A 20805-nucleotide genomic window follows, 5' to 3' on the forward strand; every position below is an offset into this window, starting at 1 on the left:
CCCCCTCTCCCCCCCCTCTCCCCCCCCTCTCCCCCCCCTCTCCCCCCCCTCTCCCCCCCCTCTCCCCCCCCTCTCCCCCCCCTCTCTCCCCTCTCTCTCCCCCCTCTCTCTACCCCCATCTCCCCCCCCTCTCCCCCCCCTCTCCCCCCCCTCTCCCCCCCCTCTCTCCCCCCTCTCTCCCCCTCTCTCCCCCCCCTCTCTCCCCCTCTCCCCCTCTCCCCCCTCTCTCCCCCCTCTCTCCACCCCTATCTCCCCCGTAGGTCCACAAGGAGACTGACCGCCTGCAGTCCGAGTTGGAGGCGACCGAGGCCAAGTTGACTGCCACCGCCGCGTCGCGCAGACAGACGCAGGAGCTGCTGGACAATGTCCAACAGGTGAGGGGAGCGGGTCGCTCACCCACGCTCACCAGCTCGCTCACCAGCTCACTCACCAGCTCACTCACCAGCTCACTCACCAGCTCACTCACCAGCTCACTCACCAGCTCGCTCACTCACCAGCTCACTCACCAGCTCACTCACCAGCTCGCTCACCAGCTCACTCACCAGCTCGCTCACCAGCTCGCTCACCAGCTCGCTCACCAGCTCGCTCGCTCGCTCACCAGCTCACTCTCCAGCTCACCTACTCACTCGCTCACCAGCTCACTCACCAGCTCACCTACTCACCCACCCACCCACTCACCCACCCACTGACCCACTCACTCGCTCACTTCGCTCACCAGCTCGCTCACCAGCTCACCAGCTCACTCACTGACCAGCTCACTCGCTCACCAGCTCACCAGCTCACTCTCCAGTTCACTCTCCAGCTCACTCACCAGCTCACTCACCAGCTCACTCTCCAGCTCACTCTCCAGCTCACTCTCCAGCTCACTCACCAGCTCACTCACCAGCTCACTCACCAGCTCACTCTCCAGCTCACTCACCAGCTCACTCTCCAGCTCACTCTCCAGCTCACTCTCCAGCTCACTCTCCAGCTCACTCTCCAGCTCACTCTCCAGCTCACTCACCAGCTCACTCTCCAGCTCACTCACCAGCTCACTCACCAGCTCACTCACCAGCTCACTCACCAGCTCACTCACCAGCTCACTCACCAGCTCACTCACCAGCTCACTCTCCAGCTCACTCTCCAGCTCACTCTCCAGCTCACTCACCAGCTCACTCTCCAGCTCACTCACCAGCTCACTCACCAGCTCACTCACCAGCTCACTCACCAGCTCACTCACCAGCTCACTCACCAGCTCACTCACCAGCTCACTCTCCAGCTCACTCTCCAGCTCACTCTCCAGCTCACTCTCCAGCTCACTCTCCAGCTCACTCACCAGCTCACTCTCCAGCTCACTCTCCAGCTCACTCTCCAGCTCACTCACCAGCTCACTCACCAGCTCACTCTCCAGCTCACTCTCCAGCTCACTCACCAGCTCACTCTCCAGCTCACTCTCCAGCTCACTCACCAGCTCACTCACCAGCTCACTCACCAGCTCACTCTCCAGCTCACTCTCCAGCTCACTCACCAGCTCACTCACCAGCTCACTCACCAGCTCACTCTCCAGCTCACTCACCAGCTCACTCACCAGCTCACTCTCCAGCTCACTCTCCAGCTCACTCTCCAGCTCACTCACCAGCTCACTCACCAGCTCACTCTCCAGCTCACTCTCCAGCTCACTCACCAGCTCACTCTCCAGCTCACTCTCCAGCTCACTCTCCAGCTCACTCTCCAGCTCACTCACCAGCTCACTCTCCAGCTCACTCTCCAGCTCACTCACCAGCTCACTCACCAGCTCACTCACCAGCTCACTCTCCAGCTCACTCACCAGCTCACTCTCCAGCTCACTCTCCAGCTCACTCTCCAGCTCACTCACCAGCTCACTCACCAGCTCACTCTCCAGCTCACTCTCCAGCTCACTCACCAGCTCACTCTCCAGCTCACTCTCCAGCTCACTCTCCAGCTCACTCTCCAGCTCACTCACCAGCTCACTCACCAGCTCACTCACCAGCTCACTCACCAGCTCACTCTCCAGCTCACTCTCCAGCTCACTCACCAGCTCACTCTCCAGCTCACTCTCCAGCTCACTCACCAGCTCACTCTCCAGCTCACTCTCCAGCTCACTCTCCAGCTCACTCACCAGCTCACTCACCAGCTCACTCACCAGCTCACTCACCAGCTCACTCTCCAGCTCACTCTCCAGCTCACTCTCCAGCTCACTCTCCAGCTCACTCTCCAGCTCACTCACCAGCTCACTCTCCAGCTCACTCACCAGCTCACTCACCAGCTCACTCTCCAGCTCACTCTCCAGCTCACTCTCCAGCTCACTCTCCAGCTCACTCACCAGCTCACTCACCAGCTCACTCTCCAGTTCACTCACCAGCTCACTCTCCAGCTCACTCACCAGCTCACTCTCCAGCTCACTCACCAGCTCACTCTCCAGCTCACTCTCCAGCTCACTCACCAGCTCACTCTCCAGCTCACTCTCCAGCTCACTCACCAGTTCACTCTCCAGCTCACTCTCCAGCTCACTCACCAGCTCACTCTCCAGCTCACTCTCCAGCTCACTCTCCAGCTCACTCTCCAGCTCACTCTCCAGCTCACTCACCAGCTCACTCACCAGTTCACTCACCAGCTCACTCTCCAGCTCACTCTCCAGCTCACTCTCCAGCTCATTCTCCAGCTCACTCACCAGCTCACTCACCAGTTCACTCTCCAGCTCACTCTCCAGCTCACTCTCCAGTTCACTCTCCAGCTCACTCTCCAGCTCACTCACCAGTTCACTCACCAGCTCACTCACCAGCTCACTCTCCAGCTCACTCACCAGTTCACTCACCAGCTCACTCTCCAGCTCACTCACCAGTTCACTCACCAGCTCACTCACCAGTTCACTCACCAGCTCACTCTCCAGCTCACTCACCAGTTCACTCACCAGCTCACTCTCCAGCTCACTCTCCAGCTCACTCTCCAGCTCACTCACCAGCTCACTCTCCAGCTCACTCTCCAGCTCACTCACCAGCTCACTCTCCAGCTCACTCTCCAGCTCACTCACCAGCTCACTCACCAGCTCACTCACCAGCTCACTCACCAGCTCACTCACCAGCTCACTCACCAGCTCACTCACCAGCTCACTCACCAGCTCACTCTCCAGCTCACTCACCAGCTCACTCACCAGCTCACTCACCAGCTCACTCACCAGCTCACTCACCAGCTCACTCTCCAGCTCACTCTCCAGCTCACTCTCCAGCTCACTCTCCAGCTCACTCTCCAGCTCACTCACCAGCTCACTCACCAGCTCACTCACCAGCTCACTCTCCAGCTCACTCACCAGCTCACTCACCAGCTCACTCATCAGCTCACTCTCCAGTTCACTCTCCAGCTCACTCACCAGCTCACTCACCAGCTCACTCACCAGCTCACTCACCAGCTCACTCTCCAGCTCACTCTCCAGCTCACTCACCAGCTCACTCACCAGCTCACTCACCAGCTCACTCTCCAGCTCACTCACCAGCTCACTCACCAGCTCACTCACCAGCTCACTCTCCAGCTCACTCACCAGCTCACTCACCAGCTCACTCTCCAGCTCACTCTCCAGCTCACTCTCCAGTTCACTCTCCAGCTCACTCTCCAGCTCACTCTCCAGCTCACTCACCAGCTCACTCTCCAGCTCACTCACCAGCTCACTCTCCAGCTCACTCTCCAGCTCACTCACCAGCTCACTCTCCAGCTCACTCACCAGCTCACTCACCAGCTCACTCACCAGCTCACTCTCCAGCTCACTCACCAGCTCACTCACCAGCTCACTCACCAGCTCACTCTCCAGCTCACTCTCCAGCTCACTCTCCAGCTCACTCTCCAGCTCACTCTCCAGCTCACTCTCCAGCTCACTCTCCAGCTCACTCACCAGCTCACTCACCAGCTCACTCTCCAGCTCACTCTCCAGCTCACTCACCAGCTCACTCTCCAGCTCACTCACCAGCTCACTCACCAGCTCACTCACCAGCTCACTCTCCAGCTCACTCTCCAGCTCACTCACCAGTTCACTCACCAGCTCACTCACCAGCTCACTCACCAGCTCACTCACCAGCTCACTCACCAGCTCACTCTCCAGCTCACTCACCAGCTCACTCACCAGCTCACTCACCAGCTCACTCTCCAGCTCACTCACCAGCTCACTCACCAGCTCACTCTCCAGCTCACTCTCCAGCTCACTCTCCAGCTCACTCTCCAGCTCACTCACCAGCTCACTCTCCAGCTCACTCTCCAGCTCACTCTCCAGCTCACTCACCAGCTCACTCTCCAGCTCACTCACCAGCTCACTCACCAGCTCACTCACCAGCTCACTCTCCAGTTCACTCACCAGCTCACTCTCCAGCTCACTCACCAGTTCACTCACCAGCTCACTCTCCAGCTCACTCACCAGCTCACTCACCAGCTCACTCTCCAGCTCACTCTCCAGCTCACTCTCCAGCTCACTCACCAGCTCACTCTCCAGCTCACTCTCCAGCTCACTCTCCAGCTCACTCACCAGCTCACTCTCCAGCTCACTCACCAGCTCACTCTCCAGCTCACTCACCAGCTCACTCTCCAGTTCACTCACCAGCTCACTCTCCAGCTCACTCACCAGTTCACTCACCAGCTCACTCTCCAGCTCACTCACCAGCTCACTCACTCACCAGCTCACTCACCAGCTCACCAGCTCGCTCACCAGCTCACTCACTCACCAGCTCACTCACTCTCCAGCTCACTCACTCACCAGCTCACTCACTCACTCACCAGCTCACTCACCAGCTCACTCACTCACCAGCTCACTCACCAGCTCACCAGCTCGCTCACCAGCTCACTCACCATCTCACTCACTCACCAGCTCACTCACCAGCTCACCAGCTCGCTCACCAGCTCACTCACTCACCAGCTCACTCACCAGCTCACTCACTCACCAGCTCACTCACCAGCTCACCAGCTCGCTCACCAGCTCACTCACTCACCAGCTCACTCACCAGCTCACCAGCTCACTCACCAGCTCACTCACTCACCAGCTCACTCACCAGCTCACCAGCTCGCTCACCAGCTCACTCACCAGCTCACTCACTCACCAGCTCACTCACCAGCTCACCAGCTCGCTCACCAGCTCACTCACCAGCTCACTCACTCACCAGCTCACTCACTCACTCACCAGCTCACTCACCAGCTCACCAGCTCACTCACCAGCTCACTCACTCACCAGCTCACTCACCAGCTCACCAGCTCGCTCACCAGCTCACTCACCAGCTCACTCACTCACCAGCTCACTCACCAGCTCACCAGCTCGCTCACCAGCTCACTCACCAGCTCACTCACTCACCAGCTCACTCACTCACTCACCAGCTCACTCACTCACTCACCAGCTCACTCACTCACCAGCTCATTCACTCACCAGCTCACTCACTCACTCACCCACCCACTCACTCACCCACCCACTCACCCACCCACTCACCCACTCACCCACCCACTCACCCACCCACTCACCCACCCACCCACTCACCCACCCACTCTCCCACTCACCCACCCACTCACCCACCCACCCACCCACCCACTCACCCACTCACTCACCCACTCACTCACCCACTCACCCACCCACCCACTCACCCACCCACCCACTCACTCACCCACCCACTCACCCCCCTCACCCACCCACCCACTCACCCACTCACTCACCCACCCACCCACCCACTCACCCACCCACCCACCCACCCACCCACTCACCCACCCACCCACTCACCACTCACCCACCCACCCACTCACCCACCCACTCACCCACCCACTCACCCACCCACTCACCCACTCACCCACCCACTCACCCACCCACTCACCCACCCACCCTCTCACTCACCCACTCACCCACCCACTCACTCACTCACCCACCCACTCACCCACCCACTCACCCCCCTCACCCCTCCCCCAGGACCTGTGTGTGGTGCTGCTGGAGAGAGATCGTGCCGTGAGGGAGAGGGCTGAGCTCATGGAGCGTCGCTGCCATCAAGCCCAGCACAGCCTGGAGGTTGCCTCTCTCTGTACACACACAGACACACACACAGACACACACACACAGACACACACACAGACACACACACACAGACACACACACACAGACACACACACAGACACACACACACAGACACACACACACAGACACACACACAGACACACACACAGACACACACACACAGACACACACACACAGACACACACACACAGACACACACACAGACACACACACACAGACACACACACAGACACACACACACAGACACACACACACAGACACACACACACAGACACACACACACAGACACACACACAGACACACACACAGACACACACACACAGACACACACACACACAGACACACACACACACAGACACACACACACACAGACACACACACACACAGACACACACAGCCACACACACACACAGAGACAACAACAACAACCGCCATTCGCCACTAAGTGGCAGTGACGTCACCACGACGCTTGTGCCCAGCCATGTGCACCTTGAGTGACACACACACATACAGTGACACACACACACAGTGACACACACACACAGTGACACACACACACACACAGTGAGACACACACACACAGTGACACACACACAGTGACACACACAACAACAACCGCCATTCGCCACTAAGTGGCGGTGACGTCACCACGACGCTTGTGCCAGGCCATGTGCACCTTGAGGCCACGTAAAGTGTCGAAGGCCCGCTGGCAGGAGGAGGTCACGGGGCAGACCCAGCAGGTGCCACGGGTTGACTGACTGAGATGACCGAAATGACACACACACAGACACACACAGACACACACGGACACACAGACACAGTGACACACACAGACACAGACACACACACAGACACACACACACAGACACACACACACACAGACACACACACACAGACACACACAGACACACAGACTCACACAGAGACACACACACACAGACACACACAGAGACACAGACACACAGAGACACACACAGACACACACACACACAGACACACACACACACAGACACACAACAAAGAATAACAAAGATCCCCCGTGTAGCCTTAACAGACTGTAGGGGCAAGTGCTGTTAGCGGGTAGCACCTAGTAAGGCCGGCACACGGCACACGAGGGGGGGGTGGGTGGCCAGCACCACGCCCGACCGCCTTTGTCTCCCCAGTGGCGATGTTTACACACCGCACCAGGTACTCACTTGAGGCTGAGTCGACCTAGGGGAGGCCCAGGACCGGTTCAGATAATCGTCACTGACTGTGTTTGCCGTGAGCGGGAATCGAACCCGGGTCGCCGGGTTCATAGCGCAGCGTAGCGCTAACCGCTGCACCACCACTCCCTACTCACACACACACACACACAGAGACACACACAGACACACAGACGCATACACACAGACAGAGACACACACAGACACACAGACACCTACACCTACACACAGACAGAGACACACAGACACACACAGACAAAGGCACACAGACAGAGACACACAGACACACAGACACCTACACACAGACAGAGACACACACAGACACATACACACAGACACACAGACACCTCCACCTACTCACTCACCCCGTGTCTCTCACTTTCTCTACCCGTGGCTCATTTTACTCCCCGAGTGGGCGAGTGGGCGAGTGGGTGAGTGGGTGAGTAAGTGGTTGAATAAGTGGGTCTGTGTCTGTGTGCGTATATGCCTATGTCTGTGTGTGTGTGTCTGTGTGTGTGCCTGTGTGTGTGTGTCTGTGTGTGTATATATCTATCTGTGTGTGTGTGTGTCTGTGTGTGTGTCTGTGTGTGTGTGTCTGTGTGTGTGTGTCTGTGTGTGTATATATCTATCTGTGTGTGTGTGTGTCTGTGTGTGTGTCTGTGTGTGTGTGTCTGTGTGTGTATATGTCTGTGTGTGTATATATCTATCTGTGTGTGTATCTATCTGTGTGTGTGTATCTATCTGTGTGTATATATCTATCTGTCTATGTGTGTGTGTATCTATCTGTCTGTGTGTGTGTGTATCTATCTGTGTGTGTGTATCTATCTGTGTGTGTGTATCTATCTGTCTGTGTGTGTGTGTATCTATCTGTGTGTGTATCTATCTGTGTGTATATATCTATCTGTCTGTGTGTGTGTGTATCTATCTGTGTGTGTGTGTGTATCTATCTGTGTGTGTGTATCTATCTGTGTGTGTGTGTATCTATCTGTGTGTGTGTCTGTGTGTGTGTGTGTATCTATCTGTGTGTGTGTCTGTGTGTGTGTGTATCTATCTGTGTGTATATATCTATCTGTCTGTGTGTGTGTGTATCTATCTGTGTGTGTGTGTGTATCTATCTGTGTGTATATATCTATCTGTCTGTGTGTGTGTGTATCTATCTGTGTGTGTGTCTGTGTGTGTGTGTGTATCTATCTGTGTGTGTGTCTGTGTCTGTGTGTGTGTGTATCTATCTGTGTGTATATATCTATCTGTCTGTGTGTGTGTATCTATCTGTGTGTGTGTGTGTGTGTATCTATCTGTGTGTATATATCTATCTGTCTGTGTGTGTGTATCTATCTGTGTGTGTGTCTGTGTGTGTGTGTATCTATCTGTGTGTGTGTCTGTGTCTGTGTATCTGTGTGTGTGTCTGTGTCTGTGTGTGTGTGTGTATCTATCTGTGTGTGGTGACGTCACCGCCACTTAGTGGCGAATGGCGGTTGTTGTTGTTGTTGTATATAACTGTGTATAACTGTGTGTGTGTATAACTATCTATATGTATATATCTATGTATATATAATTGTGTGTGTCTGTGTGTAGGTTCAGGCTCGCTGGGAGGAGGCCGTGTCCCAGGCTGTGTGTGTGTGTGTATAACTATCTGTATATATCTATGTATAACTATGTATATAACTATATATATGTGTATATGTGTAGGTGCAGGCTCGTTGGGAGGAGGCCGTGTCCCAGGCGGTGTGTGTCTATCTATGTGTGTGTGTGTATAACTATGTATATATATATAACTATGTATATAACTATATAACTATGTATATATGTACGTGTAGGTGCAGGCTCGTTGGGAGGAGGCCGTGTCCCAGGCGGTGTGTGTCTATCTATGTGTGTGTGTGTATAACTATGTATATATATATATAACTATGTATATAACTATATAACTATGTATATATGTACGTGTAGGTGCAGGCTCGTTGGGAGGAGGCCGTGTCGCAGGCGGTGTGTGTGTGTGTATCATTATCTATATATATATAACTATGTATATAACTATGTGTATATGTGTGTATGTGTAGGTGCAGGCTCGTTGGGAGGAGGCCGTGTCGCAGGCGGTGTGTGTCTATCTATGTGTGTGTGTGTGTATAACTATGTATATATATATAAAACTATGTATATAACTATGTGTATATGTGTGTATGTGTAGGTGCAGGCTCGTTGGGAGGAGGCCGTGTCCCAGGCGGTGTGTGTCTATCTATGTGTGTGTGTGTGTATAACTATGTATATATATATATATAACTATGTATATAACTATGTATATATGTACGTGTAGGTGCAGGCTCGTTGGGAGGAGGCCGTGTCGCAGGCGGTGTGTGTGTGTCTATATATATATAACTATGTATATAACTATGTGTATATGTGTGTATGTGTAGGTGCAGGCTCGTTGGGAGGAGGCCGTGTCCCAGGCGGTGTGTGTCTATCTATGTGTGTGTATGTATAACTATGTATATATATATATAAAACTATGTATATAACTATGTATATATGTTTGTGTAGGTGCAGGCTCGTTGGGAGGAGGCCGTGTCGCAGGCGGTGTGTGTGTATAACTATGTATATATATATATATAACTATGTATATATATATAAAACTATGTATATAACTATGTATATATGTACGTGTAGGTGCAGGCTCGTTGGGAGGAGGCCGTGTCGCAGGCGGTGTGTGTCTATCTATGTGTGTGTGTGTGTATAACTATGTATATATATATATAACTATGTATATAACTATATAACTATGTATATATATATATAACTATGTATATAACTATATAACTATGTATATATGTACGTGCAGGTGCAGGCTCGTTGGGAGGAGGCCGTGTCGCAGGCGGAGGCTTCGCTCTCCGAGCTTCACGAATCTCGGCGCCAGACGGACGCCGTGCGAATAGAACTCTACCAGACTCGACAGGTACACACACACACAGTTATATATATATAGTTATATATATATAGTTATATATAGTTATATATATATAGTTATATATATAGTTATATATATATAGTTATATATATAGGTATATATATAGTTATATATATAGTTATATAACTATATATATAACTATATATATATAGTTGTATATATATAGAGCTCTACCAGACACGACAGGTACACACTCTATATACACACATATATATATAGTTGTATATATATAGTTATATATATATAGAACTCTACCAGACTCGACAGGTACACACACACAGTTATATATATAGTTATAAATATATATAGTTATATATAGTTATATATATAGTTATATATATATAGTAATATATATAGTTATATATAGTAATATATATAGTTATATATATATATATATAGTTATATATATATAGTTATATATATAGTTTTATATATATAGTAATATATATAGTTATATATATAGTTATATATAGTAATATATATGGTTATATATATAGTTTTATATATATATAGTTATATATAGTTATATATATATAGTTATATATATATTTATATATATAGTAATATATATAGTTATATATATAGTTATATATAGTAATATATATAGTTATATATATAGTTATATATAGTAATATATATAGTTATATATAGTTATATATATAGTTATATATATAGTTATATTTATATATATATAACTATATATATAACTGCTACTACTGCTGATGATGATGCTACTACTACTGATGCTACTACTACTGCTGATGCTACTACTACTGATGCTACTACTACTGATGCTACTACTACTGCTGATGCTACTACTGCTGATGCTGCTACTACTACTGCTACTACTACTGATGATGCTACTACTGCTGATGCTACTACTACTGCTGATGCTACTACTGCTGATGCTGCTACTACTGATGCTACTACTACTGCTGATGCTACTACTGCTGATGCTACTACTACTGCTGATGCTACTACTGCTGATGCTGCTACTACTGCTGATGCTACTACTGCTGATGCTGCTACTACTACTGCTACTACTACTGATGATGCTACTACTACTGATGCTACTACTACTGCTGATGCTACTACTACTGATGCTGCTACTACTACTGCTACTACTACTGATGCTACTGCTACTACTACTGCTACTACTACTGCTGATGCTACTACTACTGATGCTACTACTACTGCTGATGCTACTACTGCTGATGCTGCTACTACTACTGCTACTACTACTGATGATGCTACTACTACTGATGCTACTACTACTGCTGATGCTACTACTACTGATGATGCTACTACTGCTGATGCTACTACTACTGATGCTACTACTACTGCTGATGCTACTACTGCTGATGCTGCTACTACTACTGCTACTACTACTGATGATGCTACTACTGCTGATGCTACTACTACTGCTGATGCTGCTACTACTACTGCTGCTACTACTGCTGATGCTACTACTACTACTGCTACTACTACTACTACTGCTGCTACTACTGATGATGCTACTACTACTACTGCTACTACTACTACTACTGCTGCTACTACTGATGATGCTACTACTGCTACTACTACTACTACTGATGCTACTACTACTGCTGATGCTGCTACTACTGATGCTGCTACTACTGATGCTACTACTACTGCTGATGCTGCTACTACTACTGCTGCTACTACTGCTGATGCTACTACTACTACTGCTACTACTACTACTACTGCTGCTACTACTGATGATGCTACTACTACTGCTACTACTACTACTACTGCTGCTACTACTACTGATGCTACTACTACTACTGCTACTACTACTGCTACTACTGATGATGCTACTACTACTGCTGCTACTACTGCTACTGATGCTACTGCTACTACTACTACTACTGCTGCTACTACTGCTGATGCTACTACTACTGCTGATGCTGCTACTACTGATGCTACTACTACTGATGATGCTACTACTACTGATGCTACTACTACTGCTGATGCTACTACTACTGCTGATGCTGCTACTACTACTGCTACTACTACTGATGCTGCTACTACTACTGATGCTACTGCTACTGCTGATGCTGCTACTACTACTGCTGCTGCTACTACTACTGCTGATGCTGCTACTACTACTGCTACTACTACTGCTGCTACTACTGCTACTGATGCTACTGCTACTACTACTACTACTGCTGCTACTACTGCTGATGCTACTACTACTGCTGATGCTGCTACTACTACTGCTACTACTGCTGATGCTACTACTACTACTGATGCTACTACTACTGATGCTACTACTACTGATGCTACTACTACTGCTGATGCTACTACTACTGCTGATGCTGCTACTACTACTGCTACTACTACTACTACTGCTGCTACTACTGCTGATGCTACTACTACTACTGCTACTACTACTACTACTGCTGCTACTACTGATGATGCTACTACTGCTACTACTACTACTACTGATGCTACTACTACTGATGCTGCTACTACTGATGCTACTACTACTGCTGATGCTGCTACTACTACTGCTGCTACTACTGCTGATGCTACTACTACTACTGCTACTACTACTACTACTGCTGCTACTACTACTGATGCTACTACTACTACTGCTACTACTACTGCTACTACTGATGATGCTACTACTACTGCTGCTACTACTGCTACTGATGCTACTGCTACTACTACTACTACTGCTGCTACTACTACTGATGCTACTACTACTACTACTGCTGCTACTACTGCTGATGCTACTACTACTGCTGCTACTACTGCTGATGCTACTGCTACTACTGATGCTACTACTACTACTGATGCTACTACTACTGCTGATGCTACTACTACTGATGCTACTACTACTGCTGATGCTACTACTACTGATGCTACTACTACTGCTGATGCTACTACTACTGATGCTACTACTACTGCTGATGCTACTACTACTGATGCTACTACTACTGCTGATGCTACTACTGATGCTACTACTACTGATGCTACTACTACTGCTGATGCTACTACTGATGCTACTACTACTGATGCTACTACTACTGATGCTACTACTACTGATGCTACTACTACTGCTGATGCTACTACTACTACTGATGCTACTACTACTACTGATGCTACTACTACTGCTGATGCTACTACTGATGCTACTACTACTGATGCTACTACTACTGCTGATGCTACTACTGATGCTACTACTACTGATGCTACTACTACTGATGCTACTACTACTGATGCTACTACTACTGCTGATGCTACTACTACTACTGATGCTACTACTACTACTACTGATACTACTACTACTACTGATGCTGCTACTACTGCTGATGCTGCTACTACTGCTGATGCTGCTACTACTGCTGATGCTGCTACTACTACTGATGCTGCTACTACTGCTGATGCTACTACTACTGCTGATGCTACTACTACTGATGCTACTACTACTACTGATGCTACTACTACTGATGCTACTACTACTGCTGATGCTGCTACTACTGCTGATGCTGCTACTACTACTGATGCTACTACTACTACTGATGCTGCTACTACTACTGATGCTACTACTACTGATGCTACTACTACTGATGCTACTACTACTGCTGATGCTGCTACTACTACTGATGCTACTACTACTGCTGATGCTACTACTACTGATGCTACTACTACTGATGCTACTACTACTGATGCTGCTACTACTACTGATGCTACTACTACTGATGCTGCTACTACTACTGATGCTACTACTACTACTGATGCTGCTACTACTGATGCTACTACTACTACTGATGCTACTACTACTACTGATGCTGCTACTACTGATGATGCTACTACTACTGATGCTACTACTACTGATGCTACTACTGCTGATGCTACTACTACTGATGATGCTACTACTACTGATGCTGCTACTACTACTGATGCTGCTACTACTACTGATGCTGCTACTACTGATGCTACTACTACTACTGATGCTACTACTACTGCTGATGCTACTACTGCTGATGCTACTACTACTGATGCTGCTACTACTACTGATGCTACTACTACTACTGATGCTACTGCTACTACTGATGCTACTACTACTACTGATGCTACTGCTACTACTGATGCTACTACTACTACTGATGCTGCTACTACTGCTGATGCTACTACTACTGATGCTACTACTACTGATGCTACTACTACTACTGATGCTACTACTACTACTGATGCTACTGCTACTACTGATGCTACTACTACTGCTGATGCTGCTACTACTGCTGATGCTACTACTACTGATGCTACTACTACTGATGCTACTACTACTGATGCTGCTACTACTGATGCTACTACTACTACTGATGCTACTACTACTGATGCTGCTACTACTGCTGATGCTGCTACTACTGCTGATGCTACTACTACTACTGATGCTGCTACTACTGCTGATGCTACTACTACTACTGATGCTACTACTACTGCTGATGCTACTACTGCTGATGCTACTACTACTGCTGATGCTACTACTACTGATGCTACTACTACTGCTGATGCTACTACTACTGATGCTACTACTACTACTGATGCTACTACTACTGATGCTACTACTACTGCTGATGCTACTACTACTGCTGATGCTACTACTACTGATGCTGCTACTACTACTGATGCTACTACTACTGCTGATGCTACTACTACTGCTGATGCTACTACTGATGCTACTACTACTACTGATGCTACTACTACTGATGCTACTACTACTGCTGATGCTACTACTACTGCTGATGCTACTACTGATGCTACTACTACTGATGCTACTACTACTGCTGATGCTACTACTACTGCTGATGCTACTACTACTGATGCTACTACTACTGCTGATGCTACTACTACTGATGCTACTACTACTGCTGATGCTACTACTACTGCTGATGCTACTACTACTGATGCTGCTACTACTACTGATGCTACTACTACTGCTGATGCTACTACTACTGCTGATGCTACTACTGATGCTACTACTACTACTGATGCTACTACTACTGCTGATGCTACTACTACTGATGCTACTACTACTACTGATGCTACTACTACTGATGCTACTACTACTACTGATGCTACTACTACTGATGCTACTACTACTACTGATGCTACTACTACTGATGCTGCTACTACTGCTGATGCTGCTACTACTACTGATGCTACTACTACTGCTGATGCTACTACTACTGCTGATGCTGCTACTACTGCTGATGCTACTACTACTGCTGATGCTACTACTACTACTGATGCTGCTACTACTGCTGATGCTGCTACTACTGCTGATGCTGCTACTACTGCTGATGCTACTACTACTGCTGATGCTACTACTACTACTGATGCTACTACTACTGATGCTACTACTACTGATGCTGCTACTACTACTGATGCTACTACTACTGCTGATGCTACTACTACTGCTGATGCTACTACTACTGCTGATGCTGCTACTACTACTGATGCTGCTACTACTGCTGATGCTACTACTACTGATGCTACTACTACTGCTGATGCTGCTGCTACTACTGATGCTACTACTACTGCTGATGCTACTACTGATGCTACTACTACTGATGCTACTACTACTGATGCTACTACTACTGATGCTACTACTACTACTGATGCTGCTACTACTGATGCTGCTACTACTGCTGATGCTGCTACTACTGCTGATGCTACTACTACTACTGATGCTACTACTACTACTGATGCTACTACTACTGATGCTGCTACTACTGCTGATGCTGCTACTACTGCTGATGCTACTACTACTGCTGATGCTACTACTACTGCTGATGCTGCTACTACTACTGATGCTACTACTACTGCTGATGCTACTACTACTGATGATGCTACTACTACTGATGCTGCTACTACTGATGATGCTGCTACTACTACTGATGCTGCTACTACTGATGCTACTACTACTGCTGATGCTACTACTACTGCTGATGCTACTACTACTGCTGATGCTACTACTACTGCTGATGCTGCTGCTACTACTGATGCTACTACTACTGATGATGCTACTACTACTGCTGATGCTGCTACTACTGCTGATGCTACTACTACTGCTGATGCTACTACTACTACTGATGCTACTACTACTGATGATGCTACTACTACTGCTGATGCTACTACTACTGCTGATGCTGCTACTACTGCTGATGCTACTACTACTGCTGATGCTGCTACTACTGCTGATGCTGCTACTACTGCTGATGCTACTACTACTGCTGATGCTACTACTACTGCTGATGCTACTACTACTGCTGATGCTACTACTACTGCTGATGCTACTACTACTGCTGATGCTACTACTACTACTGATGCTGCTGCTACTACTGATGCTGCTACTACTACTGCTGATGCTACTACTACTGCTGATGCTACTACTACTGCTGATGCTGCTACTACTACTGATGCTACTACTACTGCTGATGCTGCTACTACTGCTGATGCTACTACTACTACTGATGCTACTACTACTGCTGATGCTACTACTACTGCTGATGCTACTACTACTACTGATGCTACTACTACTGCTGATGCTACTACTACTGCTGATGCTACTACTACTGCTGATGCTACTACTACTGCTGATGCTACTACTACTGATGCTACTACTACTGCTGATGCTACTACTACTGCTGATGCTACTACTACTGCTGATGCTACTACTACTACTGATGCTGCTACTACTGATGCTACTACTACTACTGATGCTACTACTGCTGATGCTACTACTACTGCTGATGCTGCTACTACTACTGATGCTACTACTACTGCTGATGCTACTACTACTGATGCTACTACTACTGATGCTGCTACTACTACTGCTGATGCTACTACTACTGATGCTACTACTACTACTGATGCTACTACTACTGCTGATGCTACTACTACTACTGATGCTGCTACTACTGCTGATGCTACTACTACTACTGATGATGCTACTACTACTGATGCTGCTACTACTACTGATGCTACTACTACTGATGCTACTACTACTGCTGATGCTACTACTACTGATGCTACTACTACTGATGCTGCTACTACTACTGATGCTACTACTACTGCTGATGCTACTACTACTACTGATGATGCTACTACTACTGATGCTGCTACTACTACTGATGCTGCTACTACTGCTGATGCTACTACTACTACTGATGCTACTACTACTACTGATGCTACTACTACTGCTGATGCTACTACTACTACTGATGATGCTACTACTACTGATGCTGCTACTACTGCTGATGCTGCTACTACTACTGATGCTACTACTACTGATGCTACTACTACTGCTGCTACTACTACTGCTGATGCTGCTACTACTGATGCTGCTACTACTGATGCTACTACTACTGATGCTACTACTACTGATGCTACTACTGATGCTACTACTACTACTGATGCTACTACTACTGATGCTACTACTACTGATGCTACTACTACTGATGCTGCTACTACTACTGATGCTGCTACTACTGATGCTACTACTACTGATGCTACTACTACTGATGCTACTACTACTGATGCTACTACTACTGATGCTACTACTACTACTGATGCTGCTACTACTGATGCTACTACTACTGATGCTACTACTGCTACTGATGATGCTACTACTGATGCTACTACTACTACTGATGCTACTACTACTACTGATGCTGCTACTACTGATGCTACTACTACTGATACTACTACTACTACTGATGATGCTACTACTGATGCTGCTACTACTGATGCTACTACTACTGATGCTGCTACTACTGATGCTACTACTACTGCTGATGCTACTACTACTGATGCTGCTACTACTGATGCTACTACTACTGCTGATGCTGCTACTACTGATGCTACTACTACTACTGATGCTACTACTGCTGCTGATGCTACTACTACTGCTGATGCTACTACTACTGATGCTACTACTACTGCTGATGCTGCTACTACTGATGCTACTACTACTACTGATGCTACTACTACTGATGCTACTACTACTGCTGATGCTACTACTACTACTGATGCTACTACTACTGCTGATGCTACTACTACTACTGATGCTACTACTACTGCTGATGCTGCTACTACTGATGCTACTACTACTGCTGATGCTACTACTACTACTGATGCTACTACTACTGCTGATGCTGCTACTACTGATGCTACTACTACTACTACTGATGCTACTACTACTGCTGATGCTACTACTACTGCTGATGCTGCTACTACTGCTGATGCTGCTACTACTGATGCTACTACTACTACTGATGCTACTACTACTGATGCTACTACTACTGCTGATGCTACTACTACTGCTGATGCTACTACTACTACTGATGCTGCTACTGCTGATGCTACTACTACTGCTGATGCTGCTACTACTGATGCTACTACTACTACTGATGCTACTACTACTGATGCTACTACTACTGCTGATGCTACTACTACTGCTGATGCTGCTACTACTGATGCTACTACTACTACTGATGCTACTACTACTGATGCTACTACTACTGCTGATACTACTACTACTACTGATGCTGCTACTGCTGATGCTGACGACGATTGCTGCCCTCCCCTCCAGGCTCTGGAGGCGTCCGTGGGTCGTGCCGAGCGCTGCGCTCAGGAGGCGGCGAGCGCTCGCAGGAGGGCGGCGCGTCTGGAGAGACGCGCGGAGGCAGCGGAGAGAGAGACGGAGCTGGCGCAGAGACGCAGAGACTGGGCCCTCACGGAGAGGGGTCGCGTGGTGTCGGAGAGAGAGAGCGTGCGGTGAGAGAGACACAGAGAGAGACACAGAGAGAGACAGAGAGAGAGACACAGAGAGACACAGAGAGAGACAGAGAGAGAGACACACAGAGAGAGACAGAGCTGGCGCAGAGAAGCAGAGACTGGGCCCTCACGGAGAGGGATCGCGTGGTGTCGGAGAGAGAGAGCGTGCGGTGAGAGAGACACAGAGACACAGAGAAAGACACACAGAGACACAGAGAGACACAGAGAGAGACAGAGAGAGAGACACACAGAGAGAGACAGAGCTGGCGCAGAGAAGCAGAGACTGGGCCCTCACGGAGAGGGATCGCGTGGTGTCGGAGAGAGAGAGCGTGCGGTGAGAGAGACACAGAGACACAGAGAGAGACACAGAGACACAGAGAGACACAGAGAGAGACAGAGAGAGAGACACACAGAGAGAGACAGAGCTGGCGCAGAGACGCAGAGACTGGGCCCTCACGGAGAGGGATCGCGTGGTGTCGGAGAGAGAGAGCGTGCGGTGAGAGAGACACAGAGACACAGAGAGAGACACAGAGACACAGAGAGACACAGAGAGAGACAGAGAGAGAGACACACAGAGAGAGACAGAGCTGGCGCAGAGACGCAGAGACTGGGCCCTCACGGAGAGGGATCGCGTGGTGTCGGAGAGAGAGAGCGTGCGGTGAGAGAGACACAGAGACACAGAGAGAGACACAGAGACACAGAGACACAGAGACACAGAGAGAGAGCGTGCGGTGAGAGAGACACAGAGACAGAGAGAGAGAGAGAGAGACAGAGACACAGAGAGAGACACAGAGAGAGACTGTGTGTCTCTGTGTGTGTGTCTCTGTGTGTGTGTCTCTGTGTGTGTGTCTCTGTGTGTGTGTCTATGTATCTGTGTGTGTGTCTATGTGTGTGTGTGTCTATGTGTGTGTGTCTCTGTGTGTGTGTGTCTCTGTGTTTCTGTGTGTGTGTGTCTCTGTGTGTGTGTCTCTGTGTGTGTCTATGTGTCTATGTGTGTGTGTGTCTATGTTTGCGTGTGTCTGTGTGTGTGTGTCTATGTGTCTATGTGTGTGTGTGTCTATGTTTGTGTGTGTCTGTGTGTGTGTGTCTATGTGTGTGTGTGTCTGTGTGTGTGTGTCTATGTGTGTGTGTGTGTGTGTGTCTATGTGTCTATGTGTCTCTCTGTGTGTGTGTGTGTCTAAGTGTGTGTGTGTGTCTTTGTGTGTCTGTGTGTCTATGTGTGTGTCTCTGTGTGTGTGTCTGTGTGTGTGTGTTTCTCTATGTGTGTGTGTCTACGTGTGTGTGTGTTTTATGTGTGTGTCTATGTGTGTGTGTGTCTATGTCTGTGTGTCTCTGTGTCTCTGTCTGTGTGTGTGTCTATGTATCTGTGTGTGTGTATGTGTGTGTGTCTATCTATGTGTGTGTCTATGTGTGTGTGTCTATGTGTGTGTGTGTCTATGTGTCTATGTGTGTGTGTCTATGTGTGTGTGTCTCTGTGTGTGTGTGTGTCTATGTGTGTGTGTCTCTGTGTGTGTGTGTCTATGTGTGTGTGTGTGTGTCTATGTGTGTGTGTCTATGCGTGTGTGTCTATGTGTGTGTGTGTCTCTATGTGTGTGTGTCTATGTGTGTGTGTGTGTGTGTTTATGTGTGTGTGTCTATGTGTGTGTGTGTCTATGTGTCTATGTGTCTATAGGAGTCTCTGTGGGAGTCTACGTAGGGAGAGAGACTTGGCCGTGTCTGACTTGGTCCAGGCTCTCTCTGTGTGTCTGTGTGTGTGTGTCTATGTGTGTGTGTGTCTGTGTGTGTGTGTGTCTATGTGTGTGTCT

General features: G+C 48.5%; 1 protein-coding gene across 1 annotated transcript; it reads left to right on the top strand.

Moving 5' to 3' along the window:
• Nucleotides 1-260: 260 nt before the first annotated feature.
• On the top strand, nucleotides 261-19062 carry LOC144954964 (uncharacterized; the record flags this gene model as incomplete). Its single annotated transcript, XM_078885333.1, has 4 exons — nucleotides 261-374; nucleotides 5924-6019; nucleotides 10064-10177; nucleotides 18816-19062. Coding segments are annotated over 4 exons (513 nt in total), but the record flags the coding sequence as incomplete, so codon positions are not given.
• Nucleotides 19063-20805: the final 1743 nt, after the last annotated feature.

Source organism: Lampetra fluviatilis, unplaced genomic scaffold, assembly GCF_964198595.1.
Source record: "Lampetra fluviatilis unplaced genomic scaffold, kcLamFluv1.1 SCAFFOLD_389, whole genome shotgun sequence".
In the NCBI taxonomy this organism is placed as follows: Eukaryota; Metazoa; Chordata; class Hyperoartia; order Petromyzontiformes; family Petromyzontidae; genus Lampetra; species Lampetra fluviatilis.